We start from the raw sequence: 18783 nt of genomic DNA on the forward strand, positions 1-18783 counted from the left end.
CGGGACATCGGGTCAGTATAGTGCCGGTGTCGGGGTGTGATATCACAGCACGGGTGTTTAACCCCTTACAAGTGGGTGACGATCCCTCCTGCCGCTGCCCCCGGGTCCTTCCTGGCAGGACCCGGCTGTATGTAACTGAGCATAAGTCCCATAATCTCCCCAGTTACACATATAATGCAAATACAGTATATAAAACACAAAAACACACGAAAAATGTACATATTTGGTATCACCGTCCGTATTAATCTGTACAATAAATCTAAATCGATTCTGAACCCGCTCGGTGAACGACGGAAAAAAAAAAACTATGAAAAACTTCCCGTAATACACAATTTTTCATCAAACACCATCACAAAAAATGTTCTAAAAAGTGATCAAAAAAAGCTACGTTCCCTAATATGATACGACTGAATAGAACAACTCTTTTCGCAAAAAATAAGCCCTCAACCAGAACTGACAACAGAAAAATACAAAAGTTATGGCCCTGAAAAGTTGTCAATAGTAAAAACAATGCGATTTTCTCCAATATTGGTTTTGCTCAGTAAAATTGAGCAAAGATAAGAAAAACGATATAAATGAGGTAACACCGCAATCGTAGTGAACCAGAGACTAAAGATAAAATATTATTTTTACGTTACGGTGAGCGGGGAAAAAAAGTGCTAAAAATCCTAAATTAAAATTGATGATTTTGTTTGTCACCCTTGAAATAGTTAATAAAATCTCATGAATAAGCTATAGACCCCCAAAATGAATTATCTATAGATTGTAACTCACCACGCAAATAATAAGCCTCATATGTTCGCATTACCAAAAAAAATTAAAATTTATATCTTGTACAATGTGACAATACAAATCTGCTGTGAATAGCGCTGCTTTGATCCTATGCTCGGCCGTGCGCCCATACAACAGTTTACCACCAAGAAAATTGGGCATTAGACGTTGCAGAGCGTTTTATCATTTACTTTATTATGAAACTGTCAATTTTGGCCTAAATTAATGTATTTTCCAAAAGAATCCAAAAGTTTCTAAATCGCAGGTCCATATTGTTTTAACCCATGTGAAACACATAAAGGGTTAATAGACGCAATAGAAGTTGTTTTACATACATTGAGGGGTGAAGTTTCTATAGTGGGGTAATTTATGGGGTTTTATCATATAGGCCTTACAAAGTCGCTTGAAAGCTGAGTTGTCCCTCAAAATGTGAGTTTTAGCAATTTTCATGAAAATGAGAAAAATCGCACCTAAAGTCTGGAAAGCAGAACATTTCAAACTTGGAAAATGAAGAATTTTTAGAAACTTTTGCCAAATTTTCACTTTTTTTCAGAACGAAATGCAAAACTTATCACTTAAATTTAGAACTAACATGAAGTACAGTGTGTCACGAGAAAACAGTCTCAAAATCACTTCGATATGTTAAAGCGTTCCGAAGTTATAACCAATTATCGTGAGACATGTCAGATTTGAAAAATCGAGTCTGGTCATTGAGCTAAAAACTAGTGTCGGTGATAAGGGGTTAAGGACGCAGGGTTTTTTCGCTCATTTCTCGCTCTCCACCTTCAAAAATCCATAACTTTTTCATTTTTACGTGTTCAGACCTGTGGGAGGGCTTATTTTGTGCGTAACAAATTTTACTTTCCCGTAATGTTATTTATTTTAACATGCCGTGTACTGCGAAGCTGAAAAAAATCCAAATGTGGAAAAATTGAAAAAAAAACAGCACGTGCGTCATGTTCTTGTGGGCTCAGTTTTTACGACTTTGACTGTGCGCTCAAAATAACACCTCAGCTTTATTCTTTTGGTTCAGTGCGATCGCGGTGATACCAAATTTATATAGGTTTTATTGTGTTTTAATACATTTTCAAAAATTAAACAAATGTGTACAAAAAAAAAAATTTGCCATCTTCTGAAGCTAATAACTTTTTCATACTTTGGCGCACGGAGCTGTGTGAGGTGTCATTTTTTGCGGAATGAACCGCCGTTTTCATTGCTACCATTTTGAGGTCTGTGCAACATTTTGATAATTTTTTATTCCATTTTTTATGTGATGTAAAAGTCGCATTTCGGACATTTGGGCGCCATTTCCCGTCTCGGAGGTCACCGCCGGTCGTAACAGTTTTTATATTTTGATAGATCGGGCATTTTGGGACGCGGCGATACCTAATGTGTCTGATTTTTACTGTTTATTATGTTTTATATCAGTTCTAGGGAAAGGGGGGTGATTTGAAATTTTAATATTTTATTAAATTTTTTAATTTTTTTAAACTTTTTTTTTTTTTCACTAATTCTTAGACCATCTAGGGTACATTAACCCTAGATGGTCAGATCATTCCTACCATATATTGCAATATACTTTTGCGGTGGGGGTTTGCAGCAATATGCAACAGCCCCCACCCTTGTATGAAGAGAACTCAGCCCGTGAGCCCTCTTCATACATGCCCTGTACCTCTGCGCCGTAGAGCTACGGTGCAGAGCGTTAAGGGGTTAAACCATCTTTATTTGTAATATATTTGTGTATATATAATATATATATATATATATCTATCCTAGTGAATGTATGTTACAAAGAAGTAAGAAACAATTGAGAGTCTCTGCACGGGTGCTTGAAAAGTTGCCCAAAATGCTTGAAAAGTTGGACCTTCTTTTAGGGAATGTTTTCGGAAACCATCATCACTTTTCTCTTGTCCAGAATTTTGCAACTGGTTTATTTAGTGTTGTAATATTAGAACTAAAACAAATAATGCAACTAATACTTAGTTCAACTAAACACAAGGCGGCTGTTTCCTTTATAGAAACAAGAAAAATGCTAATTGCTGGATCAATAGGTCCATATGGCGCATTCCTCCATGATGGTTCTGAGTACACAGGGAGTTATGTGAAGGACATTAGCATTGAGGTAAGTACAGCTACTCCTCTGTCTAGGTGCATAGTTAGGATTTTATTAACTGCAAGTGCTTTTCTTAGTCTTTGCTCAGTTTATCACCATATTAAATGACATGTTGGTAAGTTTCTTTAGTGTTCTTGTAATGCAGGAACTGAAAGACTGGCATCGCACACAGATGCAGTGCTTTGCAGTCGCTGGGGTTGACCTGTTTGCTTTCGAGACAATACCCAGTCTAAAGGAGGCAGAAGCCCTGGTGCAGCTTCTGAGAGAATTCCCAAATAACAAAGCTTGGCTTTCCTATTCATGTCAGGTGAGGAGTCAACAAACAGAACAGTGCATGCTCTATACAGGTCTGAAAGGTTACCCGACCCTCTGCTTCTACTTCATCATATTAGAATTCTCAAAACATAAATGTAGTCCTTAGCACTCACTGTTTTTATTCCAATCTAGAGCACCTCATTAACAAGTTTTGGAGAGAGGTTTGATGAAGCGGTGAACATTGCAGAAAGATCCAACCAGCTGGTAGCCATAGGTGTGAATTGTTGCTCACCTGCATTTGTTGGTCCCCTCCTAAAATCTGCAAATAGTAAACGAGTTCGAAAGATTGACTGGATTGTGTACCCCAATAAAGGAGAAAATTGGGACCATAAACTGGGGTATGTAATCACAGGATACAAGAACCGTATACTTCTGAGTGCTTTATTGTTCTAGACATTTTAGGACTTTCTGCACTGTTGGATGTGGATGTTCAAAGCTTGTGTCATTACCTAGTAGTATTTCTACTTATTTTCTAAATGTGATATATTCTGCATCCAAAGGCTAACAATTGGCTGAAGCCACTGTTCTGGTATAGAGTATACCACTCCCCAACATGCAGTTGTAAAAGAATTTTAAGTTAATGTCCTACATGGCCGTAAGAAAGATAGGACATGTCCTATCCTTCTATGGAATAAGTCGCCGTGCGCCATATATCACTATAGAGAGGGACGGGTTTAGCAACGCTCATCCCCCACTTCCTCTCCCCGGCGCCGACGTGTGCCCGCCGTGCAACGGTACGGCGGGCACACGTTAATGTGAATGTAGCCTAACTACTAGACTTCAATATTCTGCTTCAAAACAGGAAATGGCAATCTCTGTACCCAGATAACATGACCTTTTAAATAATATTTCAGGAATGTAAAGTTAAAGCTTATTGATTGTATATTTTTATCATATAGCTGGCAAGGTTCTACAGATAAAGCAATATCTGAATATGCCTTAGAATGGGTTCAGTTGGGTGCAAGATGGATTGGTAAGTATTCAACTTGCAACAAATTCAGACATATTCATCCACTATGTTCTAATCATAGATTAGTTTACCTAACAAGGGAAAAAGGCAGTGGTACTGCAGCTACTTCTGCTATCTGGCATCATTTAAAAGTTAGGGCCAATTCCCATCTCCGTATTGGCTTCCTTTTTTTTACACAAAACAAATTGGAGTAGATTTATAACTAATAATTTAAAACTGTTGATCCATAGACCTGTGCAGTCTGACTCCACAGTTCTATTCTGCTGGCTGATTTATCTGGAGTGTGGTTTGTGGAGTTGGACTTTAGAACAGCTATTAGTTGGTGTAGTTTTCGATTTTGTGGCACACAAATGAATTTTTCTGGTGGTTGGTTAAGGCCACACCCCTTTTCACCAAGATCACGACCCTTTTCAGGCAAGTCAGAAAACTGTTCAAAATGGTCTTAAACCTGTATTAAATAAAGGTGCTCTGCTTTTCAGGTCAAAATTACACCAGAATTCTGGCGGAGAAACGTTGATGTATCTGCCCCATTGTAATTTAAACAGGTGTCTGGAAGGATACATTGATAGAAAAGAATCAGTTTGGTTATAGAATACCTTTCACTGATCCGTTTAAAAAAAAAAAACTGATAGTTTGATTTCTGCTTCTCAGTATTTCATTATTTTATAGCCATCCATTTTTTTATTTTTTTATTTTTTTTATTCTATCTGTCCAATCAAATAGCGGAAGGTCTAATAGAAGATGTGAAATTGTATTCTTACGGACACCATTGCAAATCTATTGAAATCAATGGGAAACAAAACAAACCCGTTCAAACTGCAAATGGAAACCATAACGCAGATGGGAACTTTACTTTTTGTTTTGTTTACCCCAAGTATACAGTTTCCATAAAATTTTAAATTTGTAAATAGCTTTGTGTGTCATGAAACAAATTCAGGAGGTCTCCTACTTGAGAAAACCCGACTTGCTGTACTTTAGCCTTAGACTACAATAAACAGATATTACAGTTATCAAAAGGTCTCTGCAATTAAGCTTTATTGTTAATTCTGGTTCTTGTGACAAGCCAACATTTTTACAATTGGCTGGGGATACAATTATAAAATATAGAGTTGAGACTTGCATACAAATTCAACTTAAGAACAAACCTACAGAACCGATATTGTATGTATCCCGGGGACTGCATGAATGTGGATCTTGAAGCTCCGCAATGTTACATTTTACCTTTAATTTGACACTATAATATCTATATAGATATTTAATATATACATATGTTTTCTATGAATAATTATATAGCTCAGGTTGGCATCTGCTAGCAACACAGAAGTAAAAGTCCTTTTTGCAGGGAGGGAGGGAATATGAAAGGAGGAATTTTTCTTATGTTCTCTTATTCTATTGATAAATTTAGTTTCTTTAAATGTCGTGACGCGGTGAGAAAATTTTTGTGTTCCTGTTTACTAAGATACTAACTGTATAATTGATTTTTGGCAGGGGGCTGCTGTCGGACAACTCCAAAAGACATTGCAAGTATTCAAGACACCTTAAAGACAAAAAATGTCTTCTGAAATAATGGGTGATGTTTTAAAGATCGTATGCATTCTGGAGTTGTAACGTGAATAATTGTGCAAGTATGAATACTGTACAATACAATACTGTATTCTATTTTGAATACTAGCTTTTGGTATTGTGGACCTCCTTTGGTGCAGACTTAAAAGCAAATATGAGTGAATAAATATCTACAATACAATACAATAAAGCTTTATTGATTCCTTAGGACATTGTGGTGTACATGGCTCCAGCATTTACACTACGCAAAAGAAAAGTCTGCCTGTACTGGTAACTTGTCGTGTTCCATTGTTGCAGTAGTACTTGGTGCAATGGGTGTAATGCGTTTCCTGCAATGAAGATAAGCTTGCTACGACTCCTAACCTTCCAAATGCTGTCAATTGGGATGCCTTGTGACCTTCTGGTGATTTTGGCCAGCCTATTATATTCCTTCTTTTTAATTGACCCTCCCCAACAGACAATGGCCTAGCATTCAATTACGACACCAAGATACTTCTAGGTTTGGACCTGGTAGATTGCTCTACCTTTGATTAAGATAAGATCATGGACAGTTTTTTTCCTCTATACGTCTATGACCATTTCTTTAGTTTTTTTTTAGGTTTTGTAGGAGGTTATTACCCTCACTCCACTCTTCACCCTCCCGGATGCAGGAAACAATGACTGAATCATCCAAAAATTTCTGAAGGTGACAGGTGTCAGAATACATTACAGTAAAGTCTAGCTGCAAAATGTTGACATTTTTTGTTGAAAGATTTCCAATTGAAATTGCTGTAAATCCCTTCAAAATATGCATGGATCATATGCTGGTTTGGCAGCGGATTCTCTGACGCTTATACAATAATGTTCCTGATATTCTCACATGCATATAATAAACTACTAGAATTGTTGCAATAAAAATCCAATGGATCATCATACCAATTGAAGAGGCTGCTGTACCTGCCACCTGCCTCATCTCTTAAAAACAAAAGAATGGGTTGATGGAACTCCGTGTTAGACCCATATTTAAGGCCAATCCTAAGGATATGGCCAACAATTTAAAAAGTTAAATGGGTTTTCCCACGAAAGAAAGTTCTCAGATTTTAATCTCCTAGTGAAGTTTACACAATAAATATCATTTAACCACTTACTTTGCAATTTTAGTCAGTTTTATTGCTGTTGTGGGTCGTGTCACTCACTAGAGTGTGGGCAGGGATTCTCTAAGCAGACATGATTCCTCTGGGCTATGAGATGCTGTGTGCTGACAATGTGCTTAGATTATCAGGGCACAGGTTTATCTACATTCTTATTTAGCTTCTGAAAATTCTACTGGTATCATATAAACATATAAAAAGAGAGATGTGACAGATCAAAGATGAGAAATGTTGAGATCCATGAGATGGATATAAAACACAATGTCACTCTTTGATAACTCACCTAATCAGTAAAACACAGAGTCAGCTATTCTATAAAGACCTTATCTGTCTGTCGCTTGTAGAGTAAGTCTCTGCACACTTATTACTGGCAGGAAGTGCCTGTGTCTGAACTGGTCTTGTAATGCAAAGGGGGGGTATGAGGCAAAGAGCACTGCAGTGTTCAGACTAGAGAAGCTTCATGAGAAGAATCTGACCATAGTCATAAGATTTATGGTTGCATCCAGGGATAACCAAAATTGTTTACACCATGACTGATGGAGACAGGTTGGAATTATATCTGTGAAATACTGTATTTCTGTTAATAACAGTGAATTAGTGAATGTGTTATCTTGAGTATATTTAAGGAATACCCCTTTTAGCAAACCTTTTAAACATTTAGGACATGAGGTTACCTGAGGCTACAATAAAGTCAAGGCAACAGATGGACATTTTATACTTCCTGCCAGTTCAAGGTATCCTGTTGGTCTGTAAATATAATGGTTTTTTTATAGGTTTTAATTTTGCTAGATTATGAAAAATAACTTGTAATGTTTATAATTATTTAATGACGCCATACATCAAGCTATTAATTTATTATTTCCATTCCTAAAGAAGAACACATGTATGTTGAGAGTCTTACACTTTATGGATTCCATAAGAAGAGGAAAAAAATTAAACAGTATAAAAAGGAAACCAATACAGTAACCAAGTACAACTATAAAAACGTACAAAATAAGTTTTTACTAGTAAGTAAAATCATTAAAAGTTTAATAAATAAGATTTCCCTCCATAAATATCATACCTAAACAGTGTATTTTTATGTGGAAACATTTATAAAATTCCATAAAGAGGTTTATGAATGGAAAAAGAAACCTGTACATTGCTAAATGACTGTTCATTGCCTTACTAGAATATATGTAGTCGACAAATGAAGATGTTTCTACTCTTTTTTTTTTTTTTCTTTTTTTTCCCAGAAAACCATGCAATTCAATGCCATGCTGTTTAATGAAATATAGATTATATTCTTTACACACCCTAGCAAATCTGGTCTCAAAACCAGTCCATGTCACATAAGTTACTATTATATCACAACTAGCATCATGGGTTTTACCTGCTGTTCTGAGATTCACAGTGATGAACTGACCTTACATAAAAATGGCTTCTAGTTTTGGTCAATTGTAATATGGCGTGTTCTGTCTGCTTTATTTGATCAATGATGTTTGACATTAGCGACATGTGACATTGTAACAATACGTACAATACTGCTAATGTGCGGCTTTGCTTGCTGAAATAACAGAACGGTGACTATTTATCAGTGTTCAATGTCTCGGAGGTGATTCAATTCAGGAACCGCCTTTATTCCTTATCGTTTCCATCTTTTTGGCTCATTAAGGCATATTATCACAAAATGTTAGAAAATGGTATTATTTCAGGAAAAAAATTGCAACATTTTTCATACAAATGCATTCCATAGTCAATAATTTGAGAACACCCTTTATTTTTATTAAGGACAGATATTTTTGCCTCAATAACCTATAATTGGTCTGATTTAGGGGTAGAGGAGCCGCGCCGAACATCGGGAACTCCCGAAGGTGAGTATCGAAATTTATTTTTTTTATAATGCTGGGCAAACTGGAGGCTGGCTACTAAAGGGTCCTGGCTGGCTCTATACTACAGGGGCATGGCTATATACTAAAGGTGGCTGGTTGGCTATATACTAAAGGGGGCTGACTGTATACTGGGAGGCTGTGAACATTGCATTTTCCGCAAACGGCCTTAAACTCTAGTCAATAGGTTTTCCCAGTTTTTGGTGGTAAAATTAACGGCCTCGGCTTATACTTGGATTGGCTTATACTCGAGTATATATGGTTGGTCAATTTCTGATGAGAGGTTTTTGTTAAACCAAATGACAGTTTCCTGAAGCAATATTCATATTGATGCTAAGGCCTCATTCTCAACTGGGGCAGATCCCAGGCATAGCACAGGAACCACCGGGCCAGGTCACAATGCGGTGAGACATGGTTTGCACCCTATTTGGGTGCCATAGACCATAATGGTGCCTCTGATCTGTTGCGGCCAGATCATGGCCACTATTACAATCATGTTTATGGGGCCTGAAGTGTATCTTATTATTAAGTTCTCCCTTCTGTAGCTAACCAATGTCCCACACAGCTCTTCTCTTCTGGCAATGTCATAGTAAGTTTTCATTACTGCGCGGTTTCGACTGACTTGTCTCTCTTCAGTGAAAAAGATACTCACCTAACTATGGAGTAAGAGCTGAGGAGAGTACCGCACATGTGTAGCCTTTAGTTGAAAACTTATAATGATATGACTGAAAGGAAGAGGGGGCTGTGTGGATTCTATGACTAGGATGCAGGAGGGAGACCACTACATGATTTGAGGGTGTGTAACGGCTAGGAGCCTGGTACATTTTAACTATTTTATCCTTCCACCTGCATGGCAACCATTTAGGAAAGGCCCTTTTCAGTTCCAACATGAATGTGCATGGTTTTCGATGGTATCGATCTTGCGATGGGGGAAGTCAAGTGATAAAGAATCCTGACCTCCAGTTTTATACAACACCCTTGGGATATGATAATTAGGATTGCTTACTGCATGCCAGAACCTTCTTGTCTTACACTGACATCAGAATTTAAAAATACTTTATTGGATGAATGAGCACAAACTCCAAAGTCTTATAGAAAGTTATTCCTAGAGTAGTAGTTCTATTTGTGAAAAGGTGGCAAATCCCATGCAAGCTTATACTGTATAAAATAGATGTGAAAATCAGGTACTTTATTTCTGAAACTGGACTTGAACAAGCAATGCTCTGATCACTTGTTCAAATCCAAATCACTGCACTGTAATCCTAATGTATAGCAGTGCAGTGTAATGCAACTGACTGAGCATGTGCCAGTTACTGTAAGGTCCTGCCCGGAGCAGGGCCTGACGTCTCTGAGCATCAGACAGCCCTGGGGTACACATCAGACCAGGGGAAGGATAAGAAAATCTGCTATAAGAAATGTGATGTGTATAAGGTGATAAGCTGTAGTGGAGGAGAATGAATACCTCTTCTGTACACTTTTACAAAAGTCTTTTAAGCTGGTTTTCACATATTCGCATCCTGCTGCCCTTAAAATCCATGTAGTGGATGTCCATGTACTGCAGTGTTTCCTCAACATATAGTAAGGAAGCATTTCTGGAACATGTCTGATATTGAGTTATTTGTTGGATTTTGTGCATGGTAGATTGTTACACTTTTTAATAAAGCCGTGGATTCGCAGGTAGCTGGGCTTTTCCTACATTTAGGTTTATATGGAGCTGGAGGTGTCCTTGCTTGGAAATCACATGGAGCATCCTGCGGCAGTGTCGGGGTGAGCTGACTATTTATTTTTTGTGCATGCCCTCACCATTTAGTCCACAAACTTACCTGCATTTGTGAAAGAAATATTATTATCAATACTAGTAACTAATGGTTGTTGTAGTCCAGAAAAAGAACTGGTGAAAATATAATCTGCAAAAATATAGGAGAAGTATATTGGAGTACTTCTGGATTACATTTTTTCCAGTCACTATTGCTAAGGGCCGTAAAAAGGATGATAAATGTTACTAGTTGCTTACTGATCCAACATTGTTCACATTAGTCCGTTCCTTCTCCATCTGTGTCGCTTTCCGGAGATCCACTGCTTCGCCTCTCACTTATATTTCTTATTCTTTTCCATGCAAGCTCCTGCTGAAAGCTTGCACTAAATGACCTCCCTAAGCGCCCATGCAGTTTCTTTGAGACATTATCTTCGCTTTCTGATTTCGGAATTCTTCGTGCATGAACAGGAGGTTGAGGTTCAGGTCTCAGGTTTCCAAGCTGTAAGGTCCATGGACCGAATCTTTGCCAGCTGAGCTTTTGGAATGCCAAGAGACAATGAAGATTTCCTCCAGCCTAAAGAAAAATTCAAAGTAAAATAAATATTTAGAATTATATAAATGATTATATATTATGTATTAAATTGATTCATTTGCTGGTTAGGGAATAATGAAAATTTTTTTTTCATTACTAAAGTAAGTAGTTTTTCCATCCTAATTTATAGATTTCTTTGATTTTAGAGTTTTATTTTATGGCCCCAACCACCTGCCTTATCTCCCACCCACTAGCAAATATCTAGTAGTTCAGGTATATTATATTAATTCTAATAATAATACAGTACATTATACACCCATATACAGCACATTCCATATGCATGCATACAGTACATTATATACCCATATACAGAAATACACTACATTATTCACACATAGGACATTTATCATTACTTCCCTTCTTGTAAATGTTGTGTTCTTGCCATTTTTAGAATATACCATGTGCATCCTTGTTAAGTATTAAATATATGGATCTGTCCATATGCATTATTTATTTGTCTAAGGTCTCATTCAGATGAACGTGTGTTTGCCCAGTCAGAGAGCTGGAGAGGAAGAGGGATGAGCGCTGCTCACCCCTCTCCATAGGGAAGAACAGAGCCAGCACCACAACACAGAAAAATATAGGACATATTTTATGTTTCTCCATACACAGTTAGGGTGTGAGACAACGTGTGTTCACCGCACTGTGACCGGGCGCCATAGGTGTCCATGGCGACTGGTACCATTTGTGGCCGGATAACTGTACTGTGTGATATGTAACAGTATGAGGGACAGTTTACACTTCATAAACTTCATAGTTACTTCATAGGTTTTTGCATCATTTTGAGCAAAAACTAGATGTGAAGAATATACAGAGATAAAGTATGATGGAAAAATGTGTACCTGTTTTGTAATAAACCACTACTGGTTTTGGCTCAAAGTAACTGATGGAATGACAGAAATGTAAACTTGCCCTTCTGTTTCCTACACTTACAGTATTTTTCTTATGTGTCTGGGCTGTGAATATGTCATGGTAGTGGCTCTTTTACAGAAAGATAGAGAATGTCACTGATAGGAACGGCCTCTTGACTTCACAGCATAGAAAGAGAAAAGTTAAAAGTAAAAATGTTGGGCCTAATGCACATGAACAGCCGGATGGAGAAGGGAGATCAGTGCTCACCCCTCCTCTCTACACTGGGAGCTGAGCAGCTGTGCCGCAAAAAACGTGCAGGAATAGAACTTCTCCTATTTTTCTGTGGTGTGGCCGCACTGCTTGGACATGGGCGCAAATTTACTTACCTGGTCCTTTACCGATCCCCGATTTGGACAATCCGATGAAGATGATGTCCGGCGCTAATGAACGTAGCTAGTGCGCCCGAGTTCCTGCATCCATCTCTTCCCCGCCGAGGTCCACCGGAGTTTACCTTCTTCTCCCTGGTGCTTGCAAGTGCGTGTCTTGCAACACACTACGAAATGTTAAATCCCGCGCGTAATCCAAATCCGTTGGGTTGTCCGACGGCCTGCTCCCCCCTCCCCCCGAATTGTGTCGCGTGCAAGCCAGTACTGATGCGTCAAAATCCCCTGTTAAATGCAATGCAAAACGGAAATCGTCGGGAAACCCGATGAAAATGAGCTCAGAGGACCCTCGGTAAATGAGCCCCACTGTATGCACATTCATAAAGCACCTCTATGGCAGCTGTGACCTAGCAACTGACAATTTTTCCAAACACTTGGCTACTCCTGCTCTATAAGTGGTGGATAATCACATGAGCAGAGAGCACGGCTGTCATTGCTGTTTGAGAATGATGTGACTACCACCCAACCGCAATGTGTGCATCCCTGCTCGCCCCACAGTAGGCTGAGAATATATGTCCGGCCCTGGACTCACAGAAGAGCAGAAAAAAGTATTATGTGTTGCAGTTCTCCCATTTGCCCCTCCCCTAATCAACATTACCATTTATATGTGCAGGGCTTTACAGAACGCTCTGCAGTGCGCACTGGTTTCCCTGGTCACCTAGCAACAAGGCTCAGCGTGTAGCGTTGTTGTCCTGGTAACAGTCATAAACAAGAAGACATGTTTTAGGCTCCACATCTAATCAGCTGAGGATTATGAACATGGGGATGGATGTTCACAACAAGGAGCCGACAGGGAGCTCCAAGACAAAACCACAATAGTAAGAGAAAATAAAAACATAATGTGGCTAGCTGACATGTAATGAGCCTGCATCCACCTGGGGCTCGAGGACCAGGACACTATTACCAACCCTCCCAACTAACGGAGAAAGGCAGAAGCCACGCCCTCCGTGCTCCAACACTGGTCATGCATTTTGTAATTTTGTAATGCTTTATGCCCTTCCCACTGCAATTCCCCCGTCCCTGCAGTTTAACTTCCAGGTATATGGGATGGTTTATTTTTCGTCAGATACATACAGAATACAAACGATCCTGCAAAGCTCAAAACACAAAGTAAACACCACATGTGAACACAGCCTTAAGGGGTTGTCTAGGAATGAAAAAAATGCTATATATGGCTAAGGGTGAGGGGTGGCATTACAACTAACCTCTTCTTCTCATCACTTAACTGGTTCCCATTCACCTGTGGCGCTGCCCGCCACTGCCAGTCTCTGTAGACAATGGCCAGCAGTGCCATCCGAACATCTTCCTGCTACTGCCTGCAATTCCTGTTGTAGAAGGGGCATGGCTGTGTTAGGTTGGGTTCACATAATGTTTTATGTATACACTGAGTGTATGCATTGACATACAGTTGCAGATGGAGGCATAGTTGTTGCCACCGTCTGACCACTATACATAGTATCTACAGAAAAGGGCAAGATTTAAAAGATGTAACAAGATGAGGCTCATAAACTGTATGAGCCTGAAAAATATGTGACATCTAGGAAACTACATAGAGGCATCTAATGCAGCAAGGACACTATAGAGAGACCATATTTGGTAGGGTAGGGTAAAGTGGATGTGATGTTTCGTAAAGAGTATGACAAGACTTCTGGGCAAAGTAAAGCACTTATAGTTATTTTGCCTAAGGGGTAAAGGAGCAGCAGCTAAAAAGCTGCCAGAGGGGCGGCCTTCTTCAATCTTCACTGGTTGCTGTTCAAGCCTACCTGCATCTCTCCTCTCAGCTCACCGGCTGCAGGAAAGTTCAGTGAACAATTTAGGTCACACACAGGAAATCAGCAGGAACGAACACCCATACAGCAGGGAAAGCTGGACTAAATGGCTATTGGTGCACCCAATTGGCTGGGCAACACTGCAGGCACACGCCCTGCTCTTTCATGAAGGGGAGAGAGGCACCGCCTGTGCCCTAAGTGAGCTGGAGCATGGATGGACTTTATATTCAAATGAGCTGGCGCTCTGTACGTCACCTGAATGCCGATTGGCTCCACCGCCTGATAATGTATAATAGTTAATACAGTCCCGGTATGGGTTTTCAGTCAGCAGAGAAAACATTGCTGCATTATATCTCTGTATCATACACAGACTTCCGTCCACTGCACTGTACGCAGCCTGTGGGATTGTGCCACCATATGGCAAGTATTCATGGGCTGCACATGTTTATGTGTAACAGGCCTTAGACATAAGTGTAGTAAATTTAAAAGATAAGTCATATCGTGATTAAGTCACTAATTTAAGGTAAGGCAATTAGCTATATGTGTAGTTAATTAGGTTAAGTCCTACAGTTAATAATTTATACATGTTGAAAGAAATCAAGTAAAGGTAGGTCAATTTAATGTTGGAGGTAACTGAGGAAAGGTAAGGGACTTAAAGTGTTAAAAGTCAATAACTTGCTTGTGTAGTTAGGTGAATATGTTACCAGTTTTGGAAGTCATTTGGTAGGTGAATTAGATAAGAGGCAGAAGCCAATTAAAGGTAAGTGATAAAAGTGTAGTCATTTCATAAGTTAATGTTAAGTCACAGAGTGATAAATGTATCAGAGTGACAAATGTATAAGGTAAGTCAATTAGGTCTATGTTAGTTACCTGTGTAGTTTATGTCCCAGTGTAACAAAAAAGAGGCAATTTACTAAGCACATGTAAGTAATTTACATGTTTGTCTAAGTAGTTAATAAGATAAGGTAAGTCACTAAGTTTTAACTGTCTGCAAGTAAGCAAAGAAAGGTAGGTCAATTTAGTGCTGGCAGTAACTAAGTAAAGGTAAAGCACTTAGATTAAAGTGTAGTTATTTGATAGGATAATATAAGTTGCTGAGTAATAAATGTATGCAGTTATGGACTTATTTTAACTTGCTTGCAACCTATTCATAAGTCACATAATTTATTAGCAGTAACCAGTTAGCGGTGGATGAATTAGATCGATAAAGGTAAGTCGTTTAGATGTAAGTCACAGTGTTAAATGTATGTGGACACTAAAAGAAGGTACGGTGAGTGATGTAGGTCTATATGTTGTTAGTTACTTAGTTACTTAGTTTCTTAGAGTCCCACAGTTATAAAAAGAGGCATTTACTAAGTAAAGGTTAGTCAATTAGATGTTAGCTCAGGTAGTTAATAAGGTAAGGTAAGTTGCTAAATATAAGTGTTGGAAGTAACCAAGTAAAGATAGCTCAATTTAATGTTGGCAGTAACTTAGTGAAGGTATGTGACTTAGATGAAAGTGTTATTTGGTAGGATAATTTAGGTTGCTGAGATATAACTGTATGCAGTTAGTAATATTTGGCACTAAGTAATGGTAAGTCATAAACTTGTATATGTAGGTTGTTCTTTAGTGTAGGAAGGTGACCGCATCACAGTGTGCACCGGCGGGCAGAGCGCATGAACGTGACTCTGCCTGCTTTGTTACAGATTAAGACCTGAAGGAAGAGGAGCTGCGGGAAGCCGAGTATGAAAGCTTATTTTTGTATACTCTTGTATAAGCCAAGGAATTGTTTTTTCAGCACATTTTTTTGCTTATACACAAGTATATACGGTAGATAAGGGAAATCACTCATTTTTGGCACTCACTAAAGGTAAGTCATATAAGGAAATACATCATATATGGAAATAACTAAGTAAAGGAAGGTCAGTTAGATGTTGGCAGTAGGTCACATAATTAATGGTAAATACATTAGTCCATGAGTCATATTAATATTGTGTGTCGGCTGCTGGCACACACTGTCAAAACTTGAGTACCAGACTGTGACATGGACCTGCTGCTGCCGGACGGATCACGGAGAAGATCTGCGGGGGCATTGGATAGGTGATTTTTGACATTCGTTTTTTTTTTTAACTCGAGCATAAGCCGAGTTTGGGTTTTCCAGCACATTTATCACCCATTGATATATATCACGATATATAAGCCCTGCTCCTCCACCACACTGGAAACATGAGAAGGCCAGAGTGACCAACTCCGCTGGTGTACAATTCTATGTCAGGTCACAGAGTGTTTCACTTTTATATGGTTTTTATATTTTTGAAGTTTTCTGGAGAAGTTTTAGAAAAACACTGAATATAGAAGTTGCACTTTAATTCTGTATTTGTAACTATTCTCACATTTCAATTTTTTTTTTTTTTTTATCCTCTTTATTAGGTTTTCAAAATTTTTTAAAAACAATTCTGCACATCCATGGCCCTTCACAGGGCACCATGTTCATAGCTTTGCATGTACTTAGAACTCTTACACGTTTTACACGTATCAAATTTACTTACATACATGGCCTTCTCCCAACCCATACTCCGCTCTCAACTGACCAAATGTTTTACATTTTTTATCTTTGCTATCCACTAAATCTGCCATATTAATGATTCCTCTCCTCTCCCATTCCCTAATAAATGCTCTAGGCCCTTCCCATTTCTTCAAATCCAGTACTTCACTGATCTTTAAGAATTCTGATGTCTCAACTGGTAAATCAAATCTTCTCCTCAGTATCTTCCATACCACTCTTGTATCCCTTAATAATACTGAGCTCTTCGCCTTTCCACTTAAATTTCCTGTTTTCTCATGTAACAATAGGTTCAATGACCAAGGTTCTACTAAGCTTTCTTCTATCTCCTTATCTACCAATGTCTCCCTTCCATTTATCCATTGAGCTGCTATCCTAGCTATGCAAGAAATGTTATATTCCCTCAAATTAGGAAAGGAAAGACCCCCCCATTGCACGTGGTTTTTGTATACTCGACATTGCTACCCTAACTTTTTTCCTGTTCCATAAGAATCTCTGAAAGAGACTGTTTGTTTGTTTATTTTCCTTATATCGTCATGTTTCATTAAAAGAGGAAGGTACTGCATGGTGTACATCAGTCTTGGGATAATCACCATTTTTATCAAATTTTTCCTTGCAAACAGTGACAAGGGGAGTTCCATCCACTTCCTAATATCAGCAGCAATCCTCTCAATTAGGGGAGTGTAATTTAATGAGTACAGTCCTGTGCTCTCTCTACCTAACCATATTCCCAAATATTTAAATTTGTCTTTGACTATATTCAATCCCCACTGTTGATTCCACTTTGTGCTTGCTTTCTTAGCTAATAACAAAATCTGTGTTTTGTGAGTGTTTACCTTATAGCCCGATATTTTTTCATATTCCTTTAAAAAAAAACCAAACCCCTTATATATCTCTTTCTACATTATTCATATATAGGACTAAATCGTCTGCAAATAAACTCATTTTCGATGGTCTTCTCCCCAAAGTTATCCCTTGGTATATAGTGTTCTGATGAATTTTCCTTGCTAGTGGTTCAATTGTGAGGTTAAATAACAGAGGTGAAAGTGGACACCCTTGACGAGTGCCTCTCTCTAACGTAAATCTTTGTGAAATCTCCCCTTGTGTCACCACCTGTGCTTGTGGCTCCCTATACATTGTGTCAATTGCTTTATAAAACAACCCATTTATTCCCATTTTGTTCATCACCTTTTTGAGCTAGGGCAAGGCCACACTATCAAATGCTTTTTTGGCATCGACTGATATAATTGCCGCATGTTCCCTATCCTGTGGTCGTGCCCTGGCCCAATCCAGTGTGGCCATTACCAAGCGCACATTCTTGACCCCATTTCTTCTTTTCACAAACCCATTCTGAGATGGATGTATCAGATCAGGCATTACCTCAGCTAATCTATTTGCTAGTATCCGTAAAAATATTTTAGTGTCGACATTAATTAATGAAAGTGGCCTAAAGGATGCTGGATCCATTTTTTCCCCTTTCCCTTTTGGTATTACCTTAATAAATGCCAGATTCCCTGTCATTAAAGTCTTCCCTTCCCGATACATATAATTGAACACCTGTACTAATGTTTCCGTAATTTGTAGGAGCTACCAATTTATAATATTCTGGGATGAATCAATCGGGACCTTTCACATTTCAATATTGACATATTTCAATATGCTTATCGGTGGGGATCTGACTACTGGAACCACTACTGATCAGAGACACTTGGGTTTCATTCTTCCTGGAAATACCTGAGTGCTGTAGTCAGCCATTTCTGGTTGTTCAGTTGATGGTGAATATATAAGCATTGTGTATGTTTAACTCGGTAATTCATTCAATAAGGAAGACTGGATCTCAGTGTGTAATATGCAACTAGAGACATCCCATTTATTAGTTAGCTCTATGGTAGCTTTATTGACAGTATAATGATACAAGTTTGATTCCTATGTAACCTTATTCTTGTTTGTTTTATATTGAACTACTGCTTCTAAATCTGCAAAGATCCCAACAATCCCATTAAAAATTTTCCCATTAAAGCTTTGTTTATTAGCTTTATTAGCTTCATGATATTTTGGTGTACCATAACCTTAAGTAGGGGCGTCGCCAGGTCAAA

General features: G+C 38.5%; 2 protein-coding genes across 3 annotated transcripts in view; one reads left to right on the plus strand and one right to left on the minus strand.

Moving 5' to 3' along the window:
* Positions 1-9358, plus strand: part of LOC140118092 (uncharacterized) — a 23995-nt gene extending 14637 nt beyond the window's left edge. The window contains exons 4-8 of one of the 2 annotated variants that reach the window (XM_072135524.1): positions 2790-2893; positions 3030-3191; positions 3332-3537; positions 4099-4172; positions 5658-9358. In XM_072135524.1, coding sequence (XP_071991625.1) covers positions 2790-2893; positions 3030-3191; positions 3332-3537; positions 4099-4172; positions 5658-5731 — 620 coding nt within the window. In that variant the 3' untranslated portion in view covers positions 5732-9358. The remainder of the gene's footprint in view (positions 1-2789; positions 2894-3029; positions 3192-3331; positions 3538-4098; positions 4173-5657) is intronic. The other variant, XM_072135525.1, reaches the window with a different exon arrangement.
* The window catches only part of BIVM (basic, immunoglobulin-like variable motif containing), a 26279-nt gene continuing 15556 nt past the window's right edge, over positions 8061-18783 (minus strand). The window contains exon 10 of the mRNA XM_072135523.1: positions 8061-11060. Within this exon, the coding sequence (XP_071991624.1) occupies positions 10764-11060 (297 nt within the window). The 3' untranslated portion in view covers positions 8061-10763. The remainder of the gene's footprint in view (positions 11061-18783) is intronic.

This window comes from Engystomops pustulosus, chromosome 2 (assembly GCF_040894005.1).
Source record: "Engystomops pustulosus chromosome 2, aEngPut4.maternal, whole genome shotgun sequence".
Classification (NCBI taxonomy): domain Eukaryota; kingdom Metazoa; phylum Chordata; class Amphibia; order Anura; family Leptodactylidae; genus Engystomops; species Engystomops pustulosus.